The sequence below is a fragment of the Suricata suricatta genome, chromosome 12, assembly GCF_006229205.1.
Source record: "Suricata suricatta isolate VVHF042 chromosome 12, meerkat_22Aug2017_6uvM2_HiC, whole genome shotgun sequence".
Taxonomy (NCBI): Eukaryota; Metazoa; Chordata; class Mammalia; order Carnivora; family Herpestidae; genus Suricata; species Suricata suricatta.
The window spans coordinates 73,731,067-73,753,395 of NC_043711.1; the positions used below are offsets into that span (position 1 = coordinate 73,731,067).

A 22,329-nucleotide genomic window follows, 5' to 3' on the forward strand; every position below is an offset into this window, starting at 1 on the left:
TGTTCTTCTTTTATAGTTACGCCCCTTGGTGTCCATCCTGCCAGCAGACTGACTCGGAATGGGAGACATTTGCAAAGAACGGCGAAATACTTCAAATCAGCGTGGGGAAAGTCGATGTCATTCAGGAGCCAGGTGCTGTGCCTGTTGGACATGAAATGCAAAAGCTTATTACTTTAAATTTTGAACTTTATTATTAAAAATTATTTATGTATCTGTTTTTTTAATGTTTATTTTTGAGAGAGAGAAACAGAGACAGACAGAGACAGAGCATGAGTGGGAGAAAGGCAGAGAGAGAGGGAGACACAGAATCTGAAGCAGGCTCCAGGCTCTGAGCTGTCAGCACTGAGCCCGATGCAGGGGTCTTACTCAGGAACCGCAAGAACATGACCTGAGCCAAAGTTGAATGCTTAACTGACTGAGCCACCCAGGTGCCCCTTTATTTTGATTTTTTTCAAACATATAGAAAAGATGAAAGACTAGGATATAGAGTACCCGTGAACTGCATCTAGAATCAACAGATAACATGGTAACATATCTGGGTTTATGTATGTTGGCGCTGACATATATATTTTATATTGTTATTATTAATTTGCTGAGTCATTTGAAAATCAGTTAGAGACACCATGATATTGTACCCTTCAGTACTTAAGCATATTAAAATCTTTCTCATTATTTCCTATTTTTTAATAGTTTTTGAAACAGGATCTAATCAAGGTTCACCAATTGAATTTGGTAGTTATGCTTTTTAGTCTCTCTCATTTTAGAAAATAGCTCCCCATTTTTTTTCATGACATTGATACTCTGAAGAGAACAGACCAGGGATTTGCCTAGGTGTTTCTCCATGGGAACATTTAATTTATTCTTATATTTTCTGTGATTTGAATTTTGGTTTAGAGACATGATTCAGACTAGACATTTATGGCCAAGAGTAATTCATAGATGATCCTGTGATTCAAATTGTATTCCATCGGAAGACACATATTACACTGTTATCACACATATTAAGACACATTAGTGAGGTTGAGTTTGATCACTTGTTTAAGGTAATGACATTAAACATCTCCATTAGAAAGAAAAGACCCCACTTTGTGATTAGCATATAATCTGTGGGGCGATACATGGCATTGATGATCTTACTTGAACCAAATGATGACCCTACTTGAACCAAATATATCACAATGGGTTCCAGAATGGTGAATTTCTAATTCTGTTGTTCCATCTACATTTATTACCTGTTAATGATGTAGCTTTTCGAAAGAAAGAGGGAAATAGAGGAAACTTTTAAATTCTGAAAAGATACACACAAGTTGTATTTGTAGTTTAAAAATAACTGTGTAAGGGTTTGCTGTATGGCTCAGTCGGTTGTACTGCATATTCTTGATTTTGGCTCAGGTCATCATTCCAGGGTCATGGGATCGAGCCCCAAGTTGGACTCTGTACTGTGCATGGAGCCTGCTTGAGATTCTCTGTCCCTCCCCCAACACTTGTGCACACTCCCTCTCTCTCAAATAAAAATAAGCTTAAGAAAAGTTCGGCTTTTATGATTCAAAGCTGAAATGTGGCTGTTTTATGATTCAAAGCTGAAATGTGGCCCATTCAATTTCTACCTATTGTATCCTTTTACAAGGGAAAAAAGAAGGTAGGCATAGAGGTGTAACTATTATTTGTCTGTAACAACTGTGAGTGCAAAAACACAAGGTAATGAATTACCAATTATTTGGACCGCAAAACGGACGGTGTCTATTAAGATGGATGTGTTGACAAACCCCAGGACAGAGATTTCTATTAAAGTCATTATTTCTAAGCCTCCACCTTTTGAATCATTTGAATCAAAGGCACTTCTGCCCATTTGCTATTTAGAGATAGACAATTATACTTACTAGTTCATGGTTTGGGCTATTAGAATGAGTTATTCCATTTGGAAGTCACGTCATTGCAATTACATTTTTGCTGTAAACTTGTTTTTGTCTTTTAGTAGTTTGAGTCCAGTGAAATTCAGTGTAAGCCTTGCTAGTTAGTGGGCAGGAAACACATTTGATGATGTGTTTCTTAGAAATGTAGCTGGCCTATTCATATTTCAGTCATTTGGTATACCTGCTGTGAATTCACAGCATGATTTGAGTTAAAAGAATTAAACTATTAACTTTGTGATGGATTCACAAATTTTAAGGTTAACTGAATACAGTCTTTCCATCTAAAATGTAGATTTAAAGCTACTTTTTCCATAATGGATTGAGTGTATTTTTGATAATGTAGAGAGAAGTCTATTACAATGAAGTATTTTAAAAACATATTTATCATTGCCTTGTAATATTTATGTAAATGTAAATTATACATATTTGAAATATTTATCAAAGGAGAAGGAAAAAAGTCTTTGGTCCAGTATTCTTTAGGAATAGTGAAGAAACAAAGTCCAACAAAGGAAAAATGATTGGTTTATGTATTCAAACAATTTTAAAAGTGTAAGTTCTAGAATTATTTTAAATAATAAAAATTTAAAAACTGTAACTCATAAGTAAAAATTATGAGACAAAATTCCATATATATGATTGAGTGGCCTAAGGAATATTTCACTTCAGATTATACTATTTTATTTTATACTTTATTTTAAATTATAAATCTAATGCTGTCAGGGCTCCTGGGTGGCTCAGTTGGTTGACCATCCATCTCTTGATTTCAGCTCATGTCATGATCTTAGTGTCGTGGAATTGAGTCTCGCATCAGGGTCTGCAATGAGCACAGAGCCTGCTTAAGATTCTCTCTTTCTCTTTCTCTCTCTCCCTCTCCTTCTCCCTCCACCTCTCTCCCCTGCTTGTGTGCACTCTCTCCCTCTCTAAAAAAATTTAAAAAATCTAATGTTGTCAATTAAACTTTTAAAAGGGTTTAAGAATAATGTACTTATTCAACAAATATTTGCACCATGGTCTTACCATGCACCAGGTATTATTCTAGATGGCAGTGATATAGGGGTGCCTGAGTGACTCAGTCGGTTGGTTAAGCATTTGACTTTGGCTCAGGTCATGATCTCATTGTGAGTTTGAGCCCCATATCAGCCTCTTTGCTGACAGCCTCTTCAGATTCTGTGTCTCTTTTCTCTCTGCCTCTCTACCACTGTGCTCACTCTCACTCTTTCTCTCACTCTCTCTCTCTCAAAAATAAATATTAAAAAAAATTAGATGGTAGTAATGTAGATAAAGGATACAACTGAATAAGGAAGATAAAAGACCTGGCGCCCCATTGAATTTGCATTTTAGTGAAGGAGATCAATAGTAATGAGAATAAAATGGAAAATAATGTCTGGCAGCAGTAAGGACTTGAAGAAAAAGAAAGTAGGATAAAAATGTAGAAAATTGTGAGAGCCACTATTTTAAATAGGGCTGTTTGACTAGATATCTTGACAAATTGAAGGTGAATTTCAACAAGCTGTAGAGGAGGAACATTCCAGGCAGAGTAAACAGCATGTGAGGGGAGGGGTTACTTGGCTTATTTGAGGAACTGTATAATAGCCAGTGGGATACTCAAGATAAACAGAGCTGGAGAGGTAGCTAGGGACCAGACCATGTAGGGTGTTGTTGGCCATGGCAAGGAATTTAGATTTTAGGATGATAGAAAGGAAGCTACTGGAGGGTTTTGTGTAGGGGAGTGACAGGATATGATTTATGTTTTAAAAGAATTGCTTTGGCTGCTACATGAAAACGTGTCTGTAGGAAGTCAGAAGTGGAAACAAGAAGTTAAGAAGTTAATGCAGTAATCCCAGATGGAGACAATGGGGCTTGCATTAGCAGCGGCAGTAATGAGTGACTGGATTTGAGATACTACATTTGGCTGGAATATCCAAAAGGATTTCTTGATAGATTGGCTATAGCATTTGATGGAAAGGAAGAATATGGAGAAGACCGAAGGAGGAGGAGGAGGTTTGGAACAGGAATGAAGTTCAAGATGTTCAATAGAAAACCAAATAGAGCTGAGCTGAGATAATATTTGAGGATCATCACTATATATGGTATTTGAAAGGAAGGGGAAGAGTTGAGATTGCCTAGGGAGTGTGCCAGAGAAGTGTTTGGGAGATTGAAACCAGGGCACTCTAACATGTAGAAGGAAAGAGGTAGTTCCAACAGAGGAAAAAGAGAAACAGGTCAGGTAAGAAGGTGCTGGAGGAGTAGGGGGTCCTGGAAGCCAGTGAACAGAGAGAGGGTGTCTTATGTGGTATTAACTCATTTGGCAGACGTCCAGGTCATCTTGTCCCTATTGAAAGTTCTTGGTATTTACTTCATCTTTACAAAATCTAACATCCTGAATGATACTGTTTCCCCAAGTTGAACATTTTACTGGATCTTTCTTTTTCTTTCTTTCCTTTCTTGTCTGCCTGCCTGCCTGCCTGCCTGCCTGCCTTCCTTCCTTCCTTCCTTCCTTCCTTTCCTTCCTTTCCTTCCTTTCTTTTCTTTCCTTTCTTTCACAGAGAGGACACAAGTGAGCCAGGTCACAGAGAGAGGGAGAGAGAGAATCCCATGGAATCACATAGAATCCCATGGGGCGGAGTGATGGGGGGCAGGGGACAGAGAAAGAAAGTGAGAAAAGTGAGAAGCGAGGCTTAAGCTCACCCAACATGGGGCTCGAAGTCACCAGCTGTGAGATCATGACCTGAGTTGAAGTCAGATGCTTAACCAGTTGGGGTACTTAGGTGCCTCTGAATATTTCTGTATGCAGACTTGTGTTTGGCCACAGATCTCCATTAGTATATACTTTCATCAGGGCTGCCTTGCCAATACTCCTAGTAAGGCATAATTTCGTTTTGTTTTCATTGCAAGTAAAATTTAAAAAGAAGTGAAAGCAAGAATTTCTGAAGTGTTTATAGATAGCCTTTAGTCAAGCCTGTAAGTCTTCCACTGGTATATCTCACAAGAGATTTTTTTAGGTATTTTGAACCGAAAATAAGATTTCAGAATTATAAAGATTGGGAATTATAAACACATTGCATTTTACAGCTGAGATGTAGCAGTCAAAGAAAGGAGAGGCCTTAGATTGGATTACATGGTCGGCTTAATACTGCATAGGCCAGGTGGTATTTCAGGCATATGTTCTTTGGGGTATTAAATGTAATGAGTATGTACTTGAACCTTCTGTTCCATGCAGATGAGCCTAGTTGTCAAGGACAAGAAAACAGTAGCTGCTCATAGAGCACCCAATGGGTGATGATTTTTCACTACATTAGAGGTAAACCAGACTCTTACCATGGTCAAGAATAAGCATTATGTTTAAACGCACTAATGAATTGCAAAAGTTGTTAGTTGACTGTTAGTAAACTGTATTTCAGTTAATGTTTGTATTTTAATTTTATAATTATAAAAATTAGCCTTTTGTATTCTATCATATTGGCAACTCTATTTCAGTCTCAAAGGTAAGGTTAGTTTTTATTTTTTTTTTTATTCCTTTCCTTCTGCTGTATTTTTGGTGATAATAACTAACATTTAGTTAAGCATTTACTTCAGCCTATAATTATTAGGCACTCACATACATTTTAGTTTCAAAAAAACTCTAGGGAGAACTATTTATCTTCATATTACTCAGAAACCTGAGGCTCAAAGAGGTTAAATAACATGCCCAAAGTAGCACAGTTAATAATGGTAGAATAAAAGCTAGTAGTTATCTCCATTTATTAAATATTTAACTTAAATAATTTCTATTGTGTTTTTGCATATCAAAATGTAGTTTCCTGATATCATTTTTCTTTCTATAATCTTTTAATTCTTTTTTTTTCTTTAAGATAAGTTTTATGTTTAAGATAAGCTTGCTAATAAGAAATTAAAATTTTTCCTGAATTTTGGATTAATGCCCCTTTTATGTTGCAATCAATCTTCATTTTAAAGTGGAGACATGCAGAAATGTTGGGAGACCTTGTGGCCAAACTTTATCTCTTTTAGTTAAAGGTTGAAGAGTGCACTTGTTTCTTTTACACTTTCTCAAGTTTGCTGCGGCGAATCTTTATACAGACTTTGAAATGAGCTGCTGCTCTGTTGTTGTACTCCTTTGTTAAGATCCACACTTAACTTGTTTTTAAAACATGAAGTTCACAACCTCAGATAGTGCTTCTCTGTTCCAAGGTGATAGTGTTTTAACTTTTTAGGTAATGAAAGGTTCCCCTGATGCCTGATAGTATCAGTATTAAAGGTTAGAAGACATTTTTGGAGCACTAACATGAAACCCAAAGCTTTCTGACATTGTTAGCCTCTCAGAAATTATATTTATTTGAAGTGATTTCCCATAGTGTCAGACCTTTAGTTAAGCATTAGTAGTGTGTCATAATCTCAGGGCTACATTAATTGTTCTTGATTTTATCGTTGATTGTCCTGAATACAGCCTCAGTGATGGTATGTTATCCCAGAGAGCAAACTGAACTCATAACTGAGTTAGGTGCTATGACCTTATTATTAGTATCCTGCATGGGTTGTCATTTAAAGAAATACTGACAAAGAAACCTAAATGAAAGCAGTTTTGAGGTGTTATAATTTATTAATAATGATCTTTATTTTAATTCTTAAATGCTCTTTTTTAATTTGAGCTTGCATGCATGCACGAGAGAGGGAGAGGGAGAGGGAGAGAGAGAGAGAGAGAGAGAGAGAGAGAGAGGAGAACGAACGTGCACGAGCATGTGGTAGAGGGGCGGAGAGAGAGACAGACAGACAGAATCGGAAGCAGGCGCCAAGCTCTGAGATATCAGCACAGAGCATGACACAGGGCTCGAAGCCCATGAGATCATGAACTGATCTTGACCTGAGCTGAAGTCTGATGCTCAACGAACCAAGTCATTCAGGCGCCCCAAAAATGATCTTTATTTTAAATGAACCTTAACTGATGGTCTTGTAAATTAGTACAGTAGTTCTGGAAAAACAGCCCAGCAATTCACCTCAAGAGCATAAGGTTCTCGTACCCTTTATTCTAGGAGTTTTGGGGATGAGCGTCCTTCTAGCCTGAACCAGAAAAATGCAGAAAATTCTGAGAATATCTGTCACTATTTTCTCTGTATTAAGTTTTTTTTTATGGGCACATTTATTTGTAAAGATATGTTATGCTATCCAAAATAGTGTGTGATTTTCAAGCACTTAACACTAAATTAGTTTATTACATCCTGTTTTATCCTAACTTTGAATCAGAGATTTAAATATACAACATATTAGCTCACATATATTTACTACTTATTCTGTGTCAAACACTGTATTCTATGTGCTTTATAAATATAAAATCATTTAATACTAAAAAATACTGAGATAGAAATAATGATATCCATTTATGTGAAAACGGATGATTTAAATTTACTGTCCCAAATTAAAAACTAATAAGAACCTTAAGTGAGGTTTGACTTCAGGCAAGCTGGCCTGTGAATCTGGAAATATTGTTTATAAATACTGTATAGGTTAATGTGTTTTCTGAAATATTTCTTATATTTTTTTACTTTTAATTTATTGCCATTGCCAATGATGACCAAGAACATACGAAGGATTTTAAAGAACAAGTTAAAAATATTGCCTTCGGTGATGCCTAACTTTTGTTAGAAATCCTATCTGTGTCTTATAAAAATAAAACCTAAATAGAAACTTGAAGTAGTGATGGGATACTAATTTGTCTGTGCGTTCTGTTTTAAAGGCCATGTCAATAAAGCATAATTCCCTAACATTGCAACTCCACTTGTATAAAATTTGGAGTGGTCAAAATAATATGTAGCTAGGAAAGAATTGAGATATGAAACTGTAATAAGCAAAACAAATAATAAATTTTAGGCCTTTAGGATTGCCAGTACTTTTTCCTTGGCAATTTAGATTTGGAGCTCTACTAAAAAATGCCTTTGCTCCTTGACAGAGTTCCAAACTTGTTACAGGCGAGAATGCTGCATAGACAGAGATGCTTGTTAGAGTCGACAGCTGACTTCTCCGGCCACTTGTGTTTCTGTTACTGCCAGTACAACCTTTAAAAAAATGAGGGTACCTGGGTGGCTCAGTTGGTTAAACATCCAGCTTCGACTCAGGTCATGATCTCACAGTTCGTGGGTTCAAGCCCTGCATCGGGCTCTGTGCTGACAGCTAGCTCAGAGCCTGGAGCCTGTCTTGGGATTCTGTGTCTCCCTCTCTCTCTGACCCTCCCCTGCTCACACTGTCTCTCTCTTTCTCGCTCTCTCTCCCTCTCTCTCTCAAAAATAAATAAAACACTAAAAAACTTTTTAAAAATGTATAGTGATAAATGTATGAAGTTTATGTTTCTTTTTGTAACATTGATTTTTACTGCCTTCAGAATACTGTGTTTGCTTTTAAGTGCCAAAAGGGATGTTTTAGAGGTCTTGGTTGGATATGAGAAAAAATAGAGAACCGTTCTTTGGGAAGACTCATCATTAATAAGTTATTTTGCTGAATACAGATTTCGTTTATAAAGTGGGTATCACCAAATATCCCTTGTTATTAAAAATAAACCTTCTGTGTTTCAAACTACAAGTCATCCCAGAGATGTAAACATTATTTACATAGGCATTTGATTTTGTCAGGACTGGTCTTCCGTGGGAAAGGCAGTGATGAAAAATGAGGACATGCTATCTCTGCCAATTTACCATGCTGGCCGGGGGGGCCTTTAGCTTTTTCTTTGCCAGAACCCGGCTTACTCACTCATGGTGCCCACCTTCACATTACTTATTAGTGAACATTTAAAGACCAGGGACCTGTTCTTTACTACCAGTCTCAGGCAGGTTTTGTTGTGTGTCCCTTTCCTTCATGTCATCCATCTCTGTCTGGGCATGATTACCTGACTAAATTCTCTCCTTCTGCCCCCAGACTGTCAGTTCTGTGAAAACAAAGACTGCATGTTCTTCCTTGTCTATGTGTCTTGAGCCATTATCACAGCCCCTGGAACGAAGAAGATACCTAGTAAATATTTGATGAGTGATTAAGTGTATTGTTTATCTTTATTTTCACATGTACCTAGCAAAGCATTTGATATGTGGTTATTGTTTTGTAAGGATTTGCTAAGACAAATTGAAAAAAATTAAAAGTACGTAGAGTTTCTTGACAGAAATTACACATTTTATAGATGTCCAAAAATTATAATGATATTATTTCATATTCTTTGTTGTTTTTAAACCTATAACTGATATGCTATCTATAATTTATATTTAGTATGTGCTATTTTTATTTACATGCTATTATATTCAATATGTGCTAAGCACTTTACATACTGATCTAATCTAACTTCAGAACAATTCAGTCAAGCTTTAATATACCCATTTCACAGAAAAATTAAGTAATTTATCTAAGGTCACAAAGCTCGTAACTGGTGAATTTAGTATTTAACCAGATGGCGTGACTCTAAAATCCATCCTTTCAGCCATCATACAGTTTCAAGCAATGCACGAGCCAGAAAACTTTAGTGTAACACATCAAAGATAATCAAATTGTCTGTCAGTGACCAGAAAGTGGCAGGTAAATAAAAACGGATAAAAATAAAATTTCTTTAAGTAAAAAAAAAAAAAAAAAAAGCAAAAACAAACAAAAAAACCCAAAAAACCTAGTAAATGTAATTAAATAAATGGAATGATTTTAATTACATGGCTATGAAAACAAGCTCAAAGTTGATAATTCTTACAATGTAAGCTAGGTGCTTGGAGTATTTAGAGTTTGATTTGTAACTGTTTTTGTTTGTGCCTCTTACAGGTTTAAGTGGCCGCTTCTTTGTCACTACTCTCCCAGCATTTTTTCAGTAAGTTTAAATAGTTCTCTGATTAGACACTAGACACTTTATAAAAGATTTGAAAGGAGTAGATGTGTATCAAGAATTCTAAGTTGCTTTCCATAACCATTGCTCATTCAGCTTAAAATGTGAAGAAAGACTGGTGTGTGCATTGAATGATAGCTGATAGGAGAGAGGAATGTCCAGAGTACAGTAGGGGAAAGGCACCTAATATCAGGCAGTGAGTAGGCCAAGGGTGTTCAAAGATGATTTCTCTGATGCTATAAGAGGTAGAAATTGGGTTAAGGAGACAGAGTGGAGAAAACTTTTCCAGATACAGGAAATATCATGGAAAAGCCTGGGAGAAAATGAGATGCCTTTTGAGGACTGTGTAACTGGTTCTGGCCCATGGAGTGCTTTTGGATCATCCTGGGTGATGAGGTTAGAGAGGCTCAGGTAGAGTGACTGGGAAGGGAAAGGAAAGGATGGATCCTGGAAATTCTTAGAATGTGAGATCACTGGGACATGGTGACTAATTAGCTATAAGGAAGGAAGAGCCTGTAATGACTAATAATAAGCCATGTAGAACTCATAAAAGCTATCGAGGAGCCATTAGAGTAAGATGAAGTTTGGAAGACAGAGTCCAGAATGGAGAAGCTAGTGTGAAGTGCCTCTGTTAATTCCAAATGGAGAAGTTTAGGTGCTGGTTTGATTTCAGTATCTAAAGCTCAGAAGAAGGATCCTGTCTGAAGACATATATTTGGGATTCCTTAACATCAAGGTACATAAAAATGCAGTGTATCTAGAGAAAACATATACTGTGGGATGAGAAATAGGTTAAGGATAGAACCTGGTGTTGACCAATATTAGAATATCTGCAAAGGAATAGAGGGAGTGAGGAACTGAACCAGGGGTGGTCAGAGTAATAGGAAGAAGCCCAAAGAGCTTATGTCATAAAAGCCAACAAAGGAGGAAGGAAGGGATTTTCACAAGTGGACAGTGCCAGTGAGCATCAGAGCAGTTCCTATGGAGTCCTGGAAGCAAAGACACCCATCACATGAGTAGTGAATGCATAATACAAGAGGAGAAAATGGCAAGTGTAGACTCTTCCCATAGGAAGCTGGACTCGGTGAGAAAATCAGAGGAAGACTGAGGGGCCTGGAGAATACAAGGTGTTTTGTTAATTTTGATGGGAAGGATTTGAATGATATAAATTTGGAAGGGTGGATGCAGTTTTTTAAAGCTTGATAACAATTACTTTTTTGCTGTTGTAAGAGAAAAATTGAAATCATTGGTAGCAAAAACAATAAAAAGTAACTTGGTAGATTAGACACTGCCAAGAACTTTGCTTGTGTCCCAAATTGCGTAGTGATAAAGTTGCACATAGAATATGAGTTTGCTCTGTAATAGATTAATATTATGCACACTTTCTGATGTATACTTAACTATAATTTTTTTCTTCGTTTGAGCCAGGTTAAAATTCAAAGTAGAGTTCACATGTAAAATTAGTTGTTGTTTTGGTTTTTATTATCTGTAATGCTTATCATTTTAATAGATTTATTTTCTATTTGTTTTTATAATTTATAGTGCAAAGGATGGAATATTCCGCCGTTACCGTGGCCCAGGAATCTATGAAGACCTGCAGAATTATATCTTAGAGAAGAAATGGCAATCAGTTGAGCCTCTGACTGGCTGGAAATCCCCAGCTTCTCTGACGTAACTTATTATTATTATTATTATTATTATTATTATTATTATTTTTAATGACAGGGTGTTTCTATAAAACAGGAGGTATCAAGTTAATAGTCTATAGGCCTTCAAAGTGTACATTTTTTTTCATATTCACTTCTGATTACCCAGGCTATGCATGACCATGCTTGGCCTGTGTTGTGTTTCTGTTTTCATGAGCCACATGTGTTTCAGCCAGTTGTTAGTATACTAGGAATTAAGTATCCAGATTCAGGTGAATTACAAAAGCCTTTCCTCTAGCTTTTGTACTAAGCCGTATAGAATACGACATCGAATACCATTTACTATTCTTTTCTTCTGAAGGAATTTCTATTATATCTATGTGGAAAATAAAACCTATGGTGTCTTTGGCTGCCTAGCATAACACTGCTGGGGGTAACTTTTGTCCATGATGGCAAACTGTATAATTCTTGGTGAAGTGCATAATGCCAGACCACACTAACTTTTTCCACAGTTGGTTTTAAATTTAAATGAATTGTGAAAATTATAGTTATTAAGTTAGTTTATACAAGTATAGGAAATACTCTTGGTGAAATAGAATCAAATCATGCAATATTTCAGGGATAAATCAAGAAATAATATTTTATATAATACCCAGAAAATACATAGCTTACTAAAGCAGCTCATCTTTGGCATTTCATTCTACAAATATTTGAGTACTGATTTTATGCCAGTGGTATATGCCAACAAAAAAACTAGGGATATAAAGAATCTTAACTTGGATAATGGCTATTAAAACCAAATAAACCTTTACTAAGACAGGGACTAACTGGGGGGAAATGAGCCTCCATTGGATGAGAGGCAGAGTAGCAGGCAGATCTGAGGGATAAAGTGACATAGCTGGCTAAGGAGCAAGGGTAGGAATATTCTCAACAATGGGTGTAGTGCAGCCACAGGCCCCAATCTGGAAAGAGCTCATCATGGTGAGGAGCTGAAACGTGGCCAAGGTTGAGCACAGGGAAAGGGATTGGGAGTGGTATATGCTGACAAAGAGATCAGACAAGAGCTAGGTCATATGGGTCTGGGTCTCAGTTTGGACCTTGGATGTTATCAGTGCATACAATTAGAAGATGGCTTTTAGGAGGAAAGGTTGGAAAGGGCATGAATGGATGAGGGGAAGCAATTTAAAGGGTGTTGCAGTGTCCAGCCTAGGGATGGTGGTAGTGCCTATCAGGGTGACGGCAGTGGGAATTGAGAGAATGGGTAGATTTAAAATATACTTTGAAGGTAGTTTTGGCCCTGGTGAAGGAGAGGGAGGATTCAAAAAAATCTCCTAGGTTTCTGGTTTGAGTGGGTCTTTGTATCGGTTACTGATCTGAACAAGAGAAAATAAAGGGCTCAATGTTGGACATGGTAAGTTGGAGATGCAGACTTCCTTTTAGAGCTGTCAGGTTGAATGTGTAGAAGATGGGTCTCCATGGAAAATTTAGGAACACAAATACAAGCATGTAGATGATATTTAAACATTAGAAGGGAGATGATTACCTAGAGAGGTAAAAAGAAAAGTGCTTGGGACTGAGCCAAGAGACACCCCAAAAGTAAGAAGACAAGAGAAGAAGTCAGCAAAAGGAAACTGAAAATGAGTACCAATGAGGCCAAAGGAGAGTTAAGGGCGTATGATTTCCTAGAAGCTAGGCAAAGAGTGCTCAAGAAAGAGTGAGTAGTCACTTGTGTCTCATGTTACTGAATGTTACTGAGGGTAAAAGAAGATGGAGTCTGAGATGTGGGTGTTTGGTAAAGCACTGCGAAGTCATCATGGCCTTGACAAGTAGTGATAATATAGTAGTGAGGGAGGAAGCCACATGTGATGGTTAAAGGCATGATGAGGAGAAGAAATAATAAGCATAGTCTACTATTTGGAGATGTTTGTGAAGTCCAAGAATGTGCTTTTTAAAAGAAAAGAGAGGATAGAACATGTTTTCAGGAAGAAGAAAATGATCCAGCAGAAAGGGAGAAATTTCTAATGCAGAAAAAGGAGTGGCAGAAAGAACCAAGTCATTAGCAAGACCAAAGGTGGATGGGATCCAAGGCACAAGTGGAATTAGACTGTGGTAGAGCAGATAGACTTTCTCACATGATGGTTTTTGATTTCACAGTGACGTACAAGGAGTGTTTGTTAGCTGAGGGTGCATGGGAAGGGGAGGGTGGTGAAACGTCTGCAGAGAGGGAAAAGACATGAGCTGTCATCTCAGGGAGAGGCTAACACAGTGCAGTATTGAGTCCTTCCTGAGGTTTACGACTGGGAAGGGAGGGCAGTCAGTCGGTCATGTGGTTTTCCCCAGAGACATGCAGCTGCCCAGCATTGATTTTTTTTTTTTTTTTTTTTTTGCCAGGGATGTACAATGGTGGGAGAAAGGGCCAGGGGGATTGAATGTAGTTATAGCAGAGAAATTAAAATGAAGGCTATGAAAACTAAGCTTTATGGGAATGGAAGTGAATCCAGGAGAAAGGACAACATTGCAAACAGTGGAGGGGCAGATCGTTATGACCTGAGCTTTGTTTTGGTTTGTTTCTTCATAGTATACATCACCAGTGGTTCTTCTCTTCATTTATTAATTGTTTTTTTAGGATGTCTGGAATGGCTGGTCTTTTTAGCATCTCTGGCAAGATATGGGTAAGTAATCTTATCTTTGCAGAGAGGTTTTTAAATAGTAAGAATGTAGCTTCCAAGCAATAGGAAAGTAAACACTTATAAGTACTTTTATAATTTCACTTTTCTTCTTATGCCACACAATTGCTCTCATGTAGGGTCCCTGGTAGAAATGTGTCTCTGTAGAAGGGCATAAATTGAACAAGGACCTGTAACTACTGTGTCAAAGTCCTATATTTTAGATCAGTGATGAATCCCTTTATCAAACTGAAAGAGCTTATGTGGTTTTACTTCATCTTATTTTCTCATTGTCATAATCTCTTTACAAATCAAAGATTATCTATGCTTAAAAGTGATTCTATGTGTCAGGAATCAGCAAACTATATCTTGGGGGCTGGCCACCTGTTTTTATACGTTTTATTGGAACATATTCATGTTCACTCTTTACCTGTTGTCTAGACTGCTTTCATGCTACAATGGTAGAGTTGAGTAGTTGTGGCAGAGACCATGTGGCCCACAAGCCTAAGATATTTACTCTGGCCTTTTACGAAAAACTTTGAGTGTCCCTTCTATATGTGATTTTTTCATTTCCCTGAGTCATTTAAGTGAGTTAGAACTGTTATTTAGGTTAAAATTTGAACAATTATGTAATCTTGAATGTGTTACATAATCTTTTACTTCCATTTTTGTGTAGGATGGGCTAAATATTGCCAAATTTAACAAACTTGCTGTGGAATTAAATATATATCTGTAAAGTATTTTTAAAAAAACCTTTAGAAGTGTCCTTATATTTGTCTTTTAAAGCTATGATTCTAAGTCATGATGTCGTATTTGGAACTTAACATTCAAGGATTTCATGAAGACTCTTCTATTTCTCATGCACATTGGTGTATGTTTAGCAAATTTAAGAACAAACTTTTGCATCCCAGTTTTTCAGTTATATTTTATATTCTGCCTTGTGAGTTAGAATAGTAACTTCAGAATTTTTTAAAAGCAGAAACTAAGTTTGTCACTTGGATTCAGTATTTCTTAGTTAATGTTTGTTAATTGTTTTTTGGCATTTGTGTATGATATTAAATAATAACTTGGGGATTTTCCCTCTCTTCAGAGAGTATGAGTTTTGTATGGTTTCCTTCTATTTTCTTAACAGTGATGACAAGTTTATTCAGGATTTGAGAATTATGAATTTCCAACTGGGCATTGAGGATAAAGATTTTGCCTTTTCCAGTATATTGACACTGAAGTTTGACAGTCATATATTCTGATAGCCATCTGAGAACCTTGTAGCCTTATAATGTCTAATTTAACAGGATAATCATAATAGATGGATGTCAGGAATCATGAGAGCAAGATCTTGGCATAGAACCTATACTAAGTGCAGATTAAGAGATGAATTTGTTTAGTTGTTTAAGAAGAGCTTAGATGGAAGTTGGTCATCACTTTCACACATTGTAAAAGAAGTGTATTTTCAAATACACTATCTGGAAAGAAGAACAGTTGCTTTGACCTCATGTAACTTGGCATTTTGTGCTTCAGTAAGCAAGAGTTTAGATTAAGAGTTACAGTTTTTCATTTTATCATGCAAATAATTACAATATGTGGCATTGTTGTGTCAAGGCCAGGAATGGGTATTTTATCTTCATATACACAGTGATCCAGCCCTGGGCAGCATGGACAGATTCTGTGTGGATGTGTCAGACTGCCAAAAGAGGCAATTTGTGGAATAGAATATGATCTGTCTCTGAATAACCAATTAAGATAATCTTCTTAGTGATCGAGAGGTAGAGTATATATGATATTTATGTACACATGTATATTTAGAATATATTTCCCAATCTTTAAAAGGGGAACAAAATAAGATAGCTTTATAGAATAAACTGTTAAATTTGATACCTAAATAGTTATATTTCACATTTTACAGAGTTACTTTTATCTAATGTTAATACAGTATTTTTTTCTTTTTCATCAGTATTTGCCTGGGATGTTTTTACACTTTCAACCTTTTAAATTGTTTTTCTGTTTTAAATGAGTCTTGCAAAATGCATATAGCAGTAAGGAATTCTTTTAAATGATAAATGTAGTCCATTTATTTTTATTGGCATCACTAATGTATTTGCCCTGACTATACATTGTGTGTGTGTGTGTGTTGGGGGCAGAGGTAACATGACTAGGAGAATATAAATGGTAAATCTCTAGATTATTTTGATTTCTTCATGCATGTATATTCATTACCTTAAAAATTTGTGATAGAAATCAGGTATCACCCTCTGTATCAGTATCTAGGTTTCCCAAGCCTCTTGATAAACCTTTGTACTTTCTTCTTTTCTTAGAAATAAGTTTCCAGACTTGCATTAAATCTCTGGGAAGGGCTTTCCTAACCTGCTTCCCAAATCGAGCCCTGGCCCTCTTATTCTCAAAGGGATATGATTTCCAGCCTGGTGAGACCCAATTCTTGGCTTTCTGTTAGGTTCCCACTTCAGCCTTCAGGTGCAGTCTTGCCTTTTTGCACCTTAAGAACCACTTACTGAGCCAGACCTCCTAGCCCATTCAGTATATTTAGCCAGCCCATCTCCTTTGCCCAATATCCTTTCATCAGTGTTGAATGTGTAATTGTGGGAACATAATCTGTTTACAACTTATGTCTAGACAATATAAAACTATAGTGCAATCATATTAACAATGAACAAAAGAAACACAGCAGAGAGAGAGAGAGAGAGAGAGAGACAGAGAGAGACAGAGACAGAGAATGGCAAGACCTAAATGAGTGTAAAGTCTTCAAGAAAAAAGATCAAAATAGGGAAGAAGGAAAGACACAGAGTGGCTAATACCAACGAGACAAGGTTGTTGGTGCCCACCCACAATCTCTCACACTACTGACAGGCAGGAGTCAGTGTTTCTTCAGCAACAGTCTAACCATGCATGAATGGCTGGTTATGTATAATACTTTTATGCGGGGGCGGGGGCAGGGCAAGGGGTGGCGCAGCACCTGGATGGCTCACTTGGTTAAGCCTCCAACTCTTGATATCAGCTCAGGTCATAATCTCATCGTTAGTGAGTTTGAGACTCACATCAGGCTCTTTGCTGACAGCATGGAGCCTGCTTGGAATTTTCTCTTTCCCTCTCTCTGTAGTCCTCCCCTGCTCATGCTCATGTGCAAGTACTCTTTTTCATGCTTTCTCCACCCACCCCCCCAAATAAATTTAAAAATACTTCTGTAGGGGAAATTGCATGTTATTAAGTCGGGAGGAAATAGCAAAACACTTTGTATAATGTTATGTGGAGTTTTTATGTGTATACAGGAAAATGCCTAGAAGGAGATTAATTGGATATCAACAATAGCTATCTCTGATGCTGAAATTATGGCTGATTTTTTTTTTAAAGTCTGTTATCTTGCTCTGTATTTGCTTTTTTCTATAATGAAAAACAAAATAAAAAGAAGAGCAGCATCTACAATATTAGGGCCTACTGAACTAATCCTTAAAGTCCTTGAGTTTCTGCTTTAGTAGTGATACCAGTCTGCTGGGTCTGGCAATTTGGAAATAAGAGCTTGTCCTCAGGATGTCAGAATTGCTTGGTGAGGAGACACCCACACAGCCGAGTTCCTATGAACTCAGGGGTTTTGTTGTGTTCTACATTTGGCTTTCTTAACTCTACACCAACTTCCCACATGTTCTTGCTTGAATAAACCCTTGAGTGAAGAAGTTCCTTGAACAGTGTTATAAGATCCTGTGAGCTTTGTGCTGTCCCCTGGAATCTGAGGGATCCTTGGTGGGTAATTTGTTCAGTAATGTGGGAAAAGGAGGGGGGGATAATTTCAAATGTTCTGTCCAGTCATTAAAATTAAGATTGTCTTTCCAATTCAGTGATGATGGTATTTTGGTTTTTATATAAACTAGAAGTCACTGCCACTTTAGCTATAACACCTATCCTCATATGTAGCCTTGACATTTGCCTACCTCAGAAGAGTCACTGAAGCCTGAAAGACGTACAACTCAAGGAAGTTCTCAAAGAATGGACAGATATTTTCTAGATATGGAATTGGTACTGATTATATATTTATAGTAGCACATGAACTTACAAAAAGTCACTCAACTTACTGAAAAATGTTAATAGAAAGGATAGTACAAGGTGAGGCTAATGTCATGAAAGCACTGTACAGGAGATTGAACTTGGGAAGCACTGTCGCTAAGTCTGGGGCCACAGTCAGGGGTTAGGAATCCTGGAGCTGAGATGTTTTCTGTGGCACATCTATTAAGAGACTTTTTATAGTCTTTCTGTCTTCTCCTTTCTCTTCACAGTTGGTGACAGTGGTGCAGGGGGGTATTAACTTTCTGTCTTCTAGAGAGACAACTCATTATTTTCCACCTTGCGTGTGTATTTCTGAATGCATTAGTTTCCCCTGCTATAAACTGTTGTCACTAGAAACTTTGAGTGCTTAGCATAGAACCTGGCACCTAGTCAGTACTTTGTAACTGTTTCTTGTTAGTTGTATTCATTAGTCGTTTGTCATCATGATTTTACTTTTTACCTCTGACTAATCAATAAGGAATACTTTATCTTTTAATTTATGTTTTAATCCAGGCCGATGGCAGGATTAAAGCAGGGTTGTATGCCAGTTGTACAATGTGTACGTTTTTGATCTAGGTTTAGCATTTGCATACATTTCAGTATTTATTTGATTTGGTGAAGTTTTGGTGCTTGCTGAGCTAATATATATTATTACACTACTTCAGTGTTATGGTTGTTATGCAAGGGTGCAGGCAGTAAGGTATGCTGCATCCTTGGGTGGACACTCTATGATGGGGAAGATTTAATGCTTTATAAGTATCTCACAATGAGAATTAAAGGCCATCAGTATTTAGACTGGAGAACAATGAGAGTGTTTTTTTTCCAAAGTGGGAATACTTTTTTCAAAATTTTAATTCTAGTGTAATTAACAAATAGTGCTATATTAGTTCAAGTGTGCAATATAGTGATTCAGCCATTGTATATATTACTCAGTGCTCATCATGATAAGTGAACTCTGAATCCTCTTCACCTATTTCACCCATCCCCACCTACCTCCCCTCTGGTAACCATCACTATGTTCTCTACAGTTAAGAACCTGATTTTTGGTTTGTGTCTTTTTTTGTTTGTTTGTTTTGTTTCTTAAGTTCCACATGAGTGAAGTCATATGAATATGTCTTTGATAACTTCTTTCACTTAGCATTTTACACTCTGGATCCATCCATATTGTTGCAAATAGCAAGATTTCATTTTTTATGGCTGAGTAATATTCCATTGTACATATATACCACATCCTCTTTATCCATTCATCTGTTGATGAAACTCAGGTTGCTTTCATAATTTAGCTCTTATAAATAATGCTGCAAAAAGAGGTACATGTATCTTTTCCAATTAGTGTTTTCATATTCCTTGGGTAAATACCCAATAGTGGAAGTGCTGGATCCACATGAATTACTGGATCACATGATAAAATTTCTATTTTTAACTTTTTGAGGAACCTCCTTACTGTTTTACACAGGGGCTGCACCAGTTTGAATTCATACCAGAAGTGCATGAGGGTTCTTTTTTTCCACATCCACGCCAACACCTAACAAGAGTATATTTTAAAGCTCTCAAAACATTTCTCTATGTTTTAGATAATGGCATCTAAACTCTTACTCTTTTGAGGGTTTTTTCCCCTGGTAAAGTTATCTAGAACCATATTATAGTGAGATGGTATATACCACAAAATACCTCTCTTAATACGTACAAGAGGCTGCAAGGTTGTGTCTTGTTGCAAGAGTAAAACACAGGTGAAGTGAACCCTTGGCAATTACTAGAGAAAGTCTTTCTGAGCTGCTCCCATGTAGGGCAGATGTTTTGAGGATTCTGATCTGTGTTTGAAAGGGATATTGAGTTTGTCCCCAAACTCCTCAGACTATATCCTGTAACATTGGTGGGATCTAAATCCAAAAGATTCTCTGTAACTTAGGCCCAGCCTAGCTCCAGTGAGACTGTGCAACACTAGGCTCCATGGGTGCCCTTGGGCAGCATTTAACCTGACCTGCAGTAGTTCTGATCCCAGGTCAGTTACAAGTCTCTCTATATAGAGAAGGCTCTGTCTCTGATCCATGGATGCCTTGGCCTTACTCCACTCCTTAAATCCATCTGACCACTGGGTAGAATGTTCTTCTCACTTACTCTACGGTAACCATGTCTTCATTTAGTTCTCTCAAATCTGTATCTAGCCAAAAATTGGCTCTAATTTAGTTACCTATTACAATAGTACAGCATAAGTCATCAGGCCCATTAGGTAATATTTTTTTGTGCTTTTTTTAAGGAAACAGAGTAAGATGCTTCCTTATAATGAGATATAATATTGAACAAGGATCAATACTTTCCACAAGTGAAAACTGTCACTTTGGCAGTTAAAGAAACAGAAATATAGGAAATCTAAAACTGAGTTAGATCAGTTTGAATTAGTTATTACTTAAAAACATATATATAGCAAAACTTCAAGTACCCAGTACCACAAACCCCAATACCCTTAAGGTGTTCTAAAACTATTGTGGACTCAAAGTAAATAGATAAGGATTTATGTCTGCAGTTGTGAAAACACAACTTGGCTAATGAGGCTTTACTATTAATCAACTAAAAGACCACAAGATGGCAGGGTTTCTCTAAGAGGCTCAAATAAATTCTTTAAAGAGTAAGTTGATATGAGAAAATTGAAGCAGAGCTTGCTACAGTAAGAAGATATCTTGAATGCACTAAGACATGTCTGACTCACAATGCAATAATTCAAAGGTAGTAAGTAATTTACTGAATTCTAGAAACTAACTTAGAAAAATTCTTAAAGGTTACTTTAATCATTTATTTTGCAGGAAAGGCCTAAGACACTGTGCAGGAGGACTAATAACTGGACATTATTTATTCCAGCCATATAGACATATTATTTATAGAGCAAGCTCCAGAGTACATCATATTTCTGTGGGTCAGCCCAAAGCCAGACTGGCTTTCCATATCTTTTAATTCTTTGGCATGTTTCAGAATTTAATCCTGATAGTGGCACTGAGTCATCAAGAAAAGCATAAACTATGAATACACAGGATTTATATGATATATTTTAGAATTTACACTAAACAGAATTTGAATAAAACCTTTTTCTATCCCGAATACCTTTTTTGCCTATTAGGCAGCACAATGTTAGATTATTATTATTTTTTTAATGTTCATTTATTTTTGAGAGAGAGAGAGAGTGTGAGCAGGAGAGGGGCAGATAGAGAGGCAGACATGGAAATTGAAACAGGTTCCAGGCTCTGAGCTGTCAGCCTAGAGCCTGATGCGGGCCTCAGACTTGCAAACTCTGAGATGATGTGAGCTGGTCTGACGCTTAATAAACAGTTGCCTTGACTAAAGGTAGAATGATGACCAGTTCCATCAACAGAGGACAGATGATAGTTTTACAAATCACAAATTTTTTGCATTTTCTTTGAATAACTGAATGATTTGCTATTATCTTTTTATTCAATAATAATATTTATTGAATACTTTGCATGTGTCAGTATGTAAAATACTTGCTGGGTCTTTATTTCTATTTTTTTATTTTTTATTTTTTTAATGTTTATATATTATTGAGAGACAGAGAGACAGAGCATGAGCATGGGAAGGGCAGAGAGAACGGGAGACACAGAATCTGAAGGAGGCTTCAGGCTCTGAGCTTTCTGCACAGAGCCGGATGTGGAGCTCAAACTCACAAATCGTGAGATCATGACCTGAGCTGAAGTCGGATGCTTAACTGACTGAGTCACCCAGGCACCCCTAGATCTATCTTGTCTAATGAATAAGAAACTGGGAGAGAGGAGTCTAGAATATTCTAGACCAATTAGCTTTTTTGTTTGTTGGTTTATTCAAAATTAAGCCAGAATAAAATATATTATTTAATTATATTGGCATTTATAAATGGAGAAGCCAACAGGAGATACTTGAGTAATTTGGATTTTGAGAAATATTAAATTAAAATGGAAAGTAGGACTCATGGTCATAAACCTCATCAGTTCTAAGTAAGTCATTCAGTTGTTATCTCTGCTTGCTTACGGCATTTAGCTTGGAGCCATTTTATCATGTGCCCAATAATTGCTTGGGTTGTAGTGAATGACTGTTTTGGAGCTGTAAGGGCCTAACACAGATAATCACTAAGCAATCATAGTGAAGCATTGCTCCTACAAGTCCACATTTAAATGAGCCTTGACTCCAAACTAGTAGGTTCCTATCTATGTGACTTAGCATGTAAATAATTT

At 36.9% G+C, this 22,329-nt stretch overlaps 1 protein-coding gene across 1 annotated transcript in view; it reads left to right on the forward strand.

Annotated features, from left to right (window-relative positions):
* Positions 1 to 22,329, forward strand: part of TMX4 (thioredoxin related transmembrane protein 4) — a 42,098-nt gene that overhangs the window by 12,029 nt on the left and 7,740 nt on the right. The window contains exons 2-5 of the mRNA XM_029917625.1: positions 17 to 132; positions 9,690 to 9,735; positions 11,293 to 11,421; positions 14,023 to 14,068. Of these exons, the coding sequence (XP_029773485.1) occupies positions 17 to 132; positions 9,690 to 9,735; positions 11,293 to 11,421; positions 14,023 to 14,068 (337 nt within the window). The remainder of the gene's footprint in view (positions 1 to 16; positions 133 to 9,689; positions 9,736 to 11,292; positions 11,422 to 14,022; positions 14,069 to 22,329) is intronic.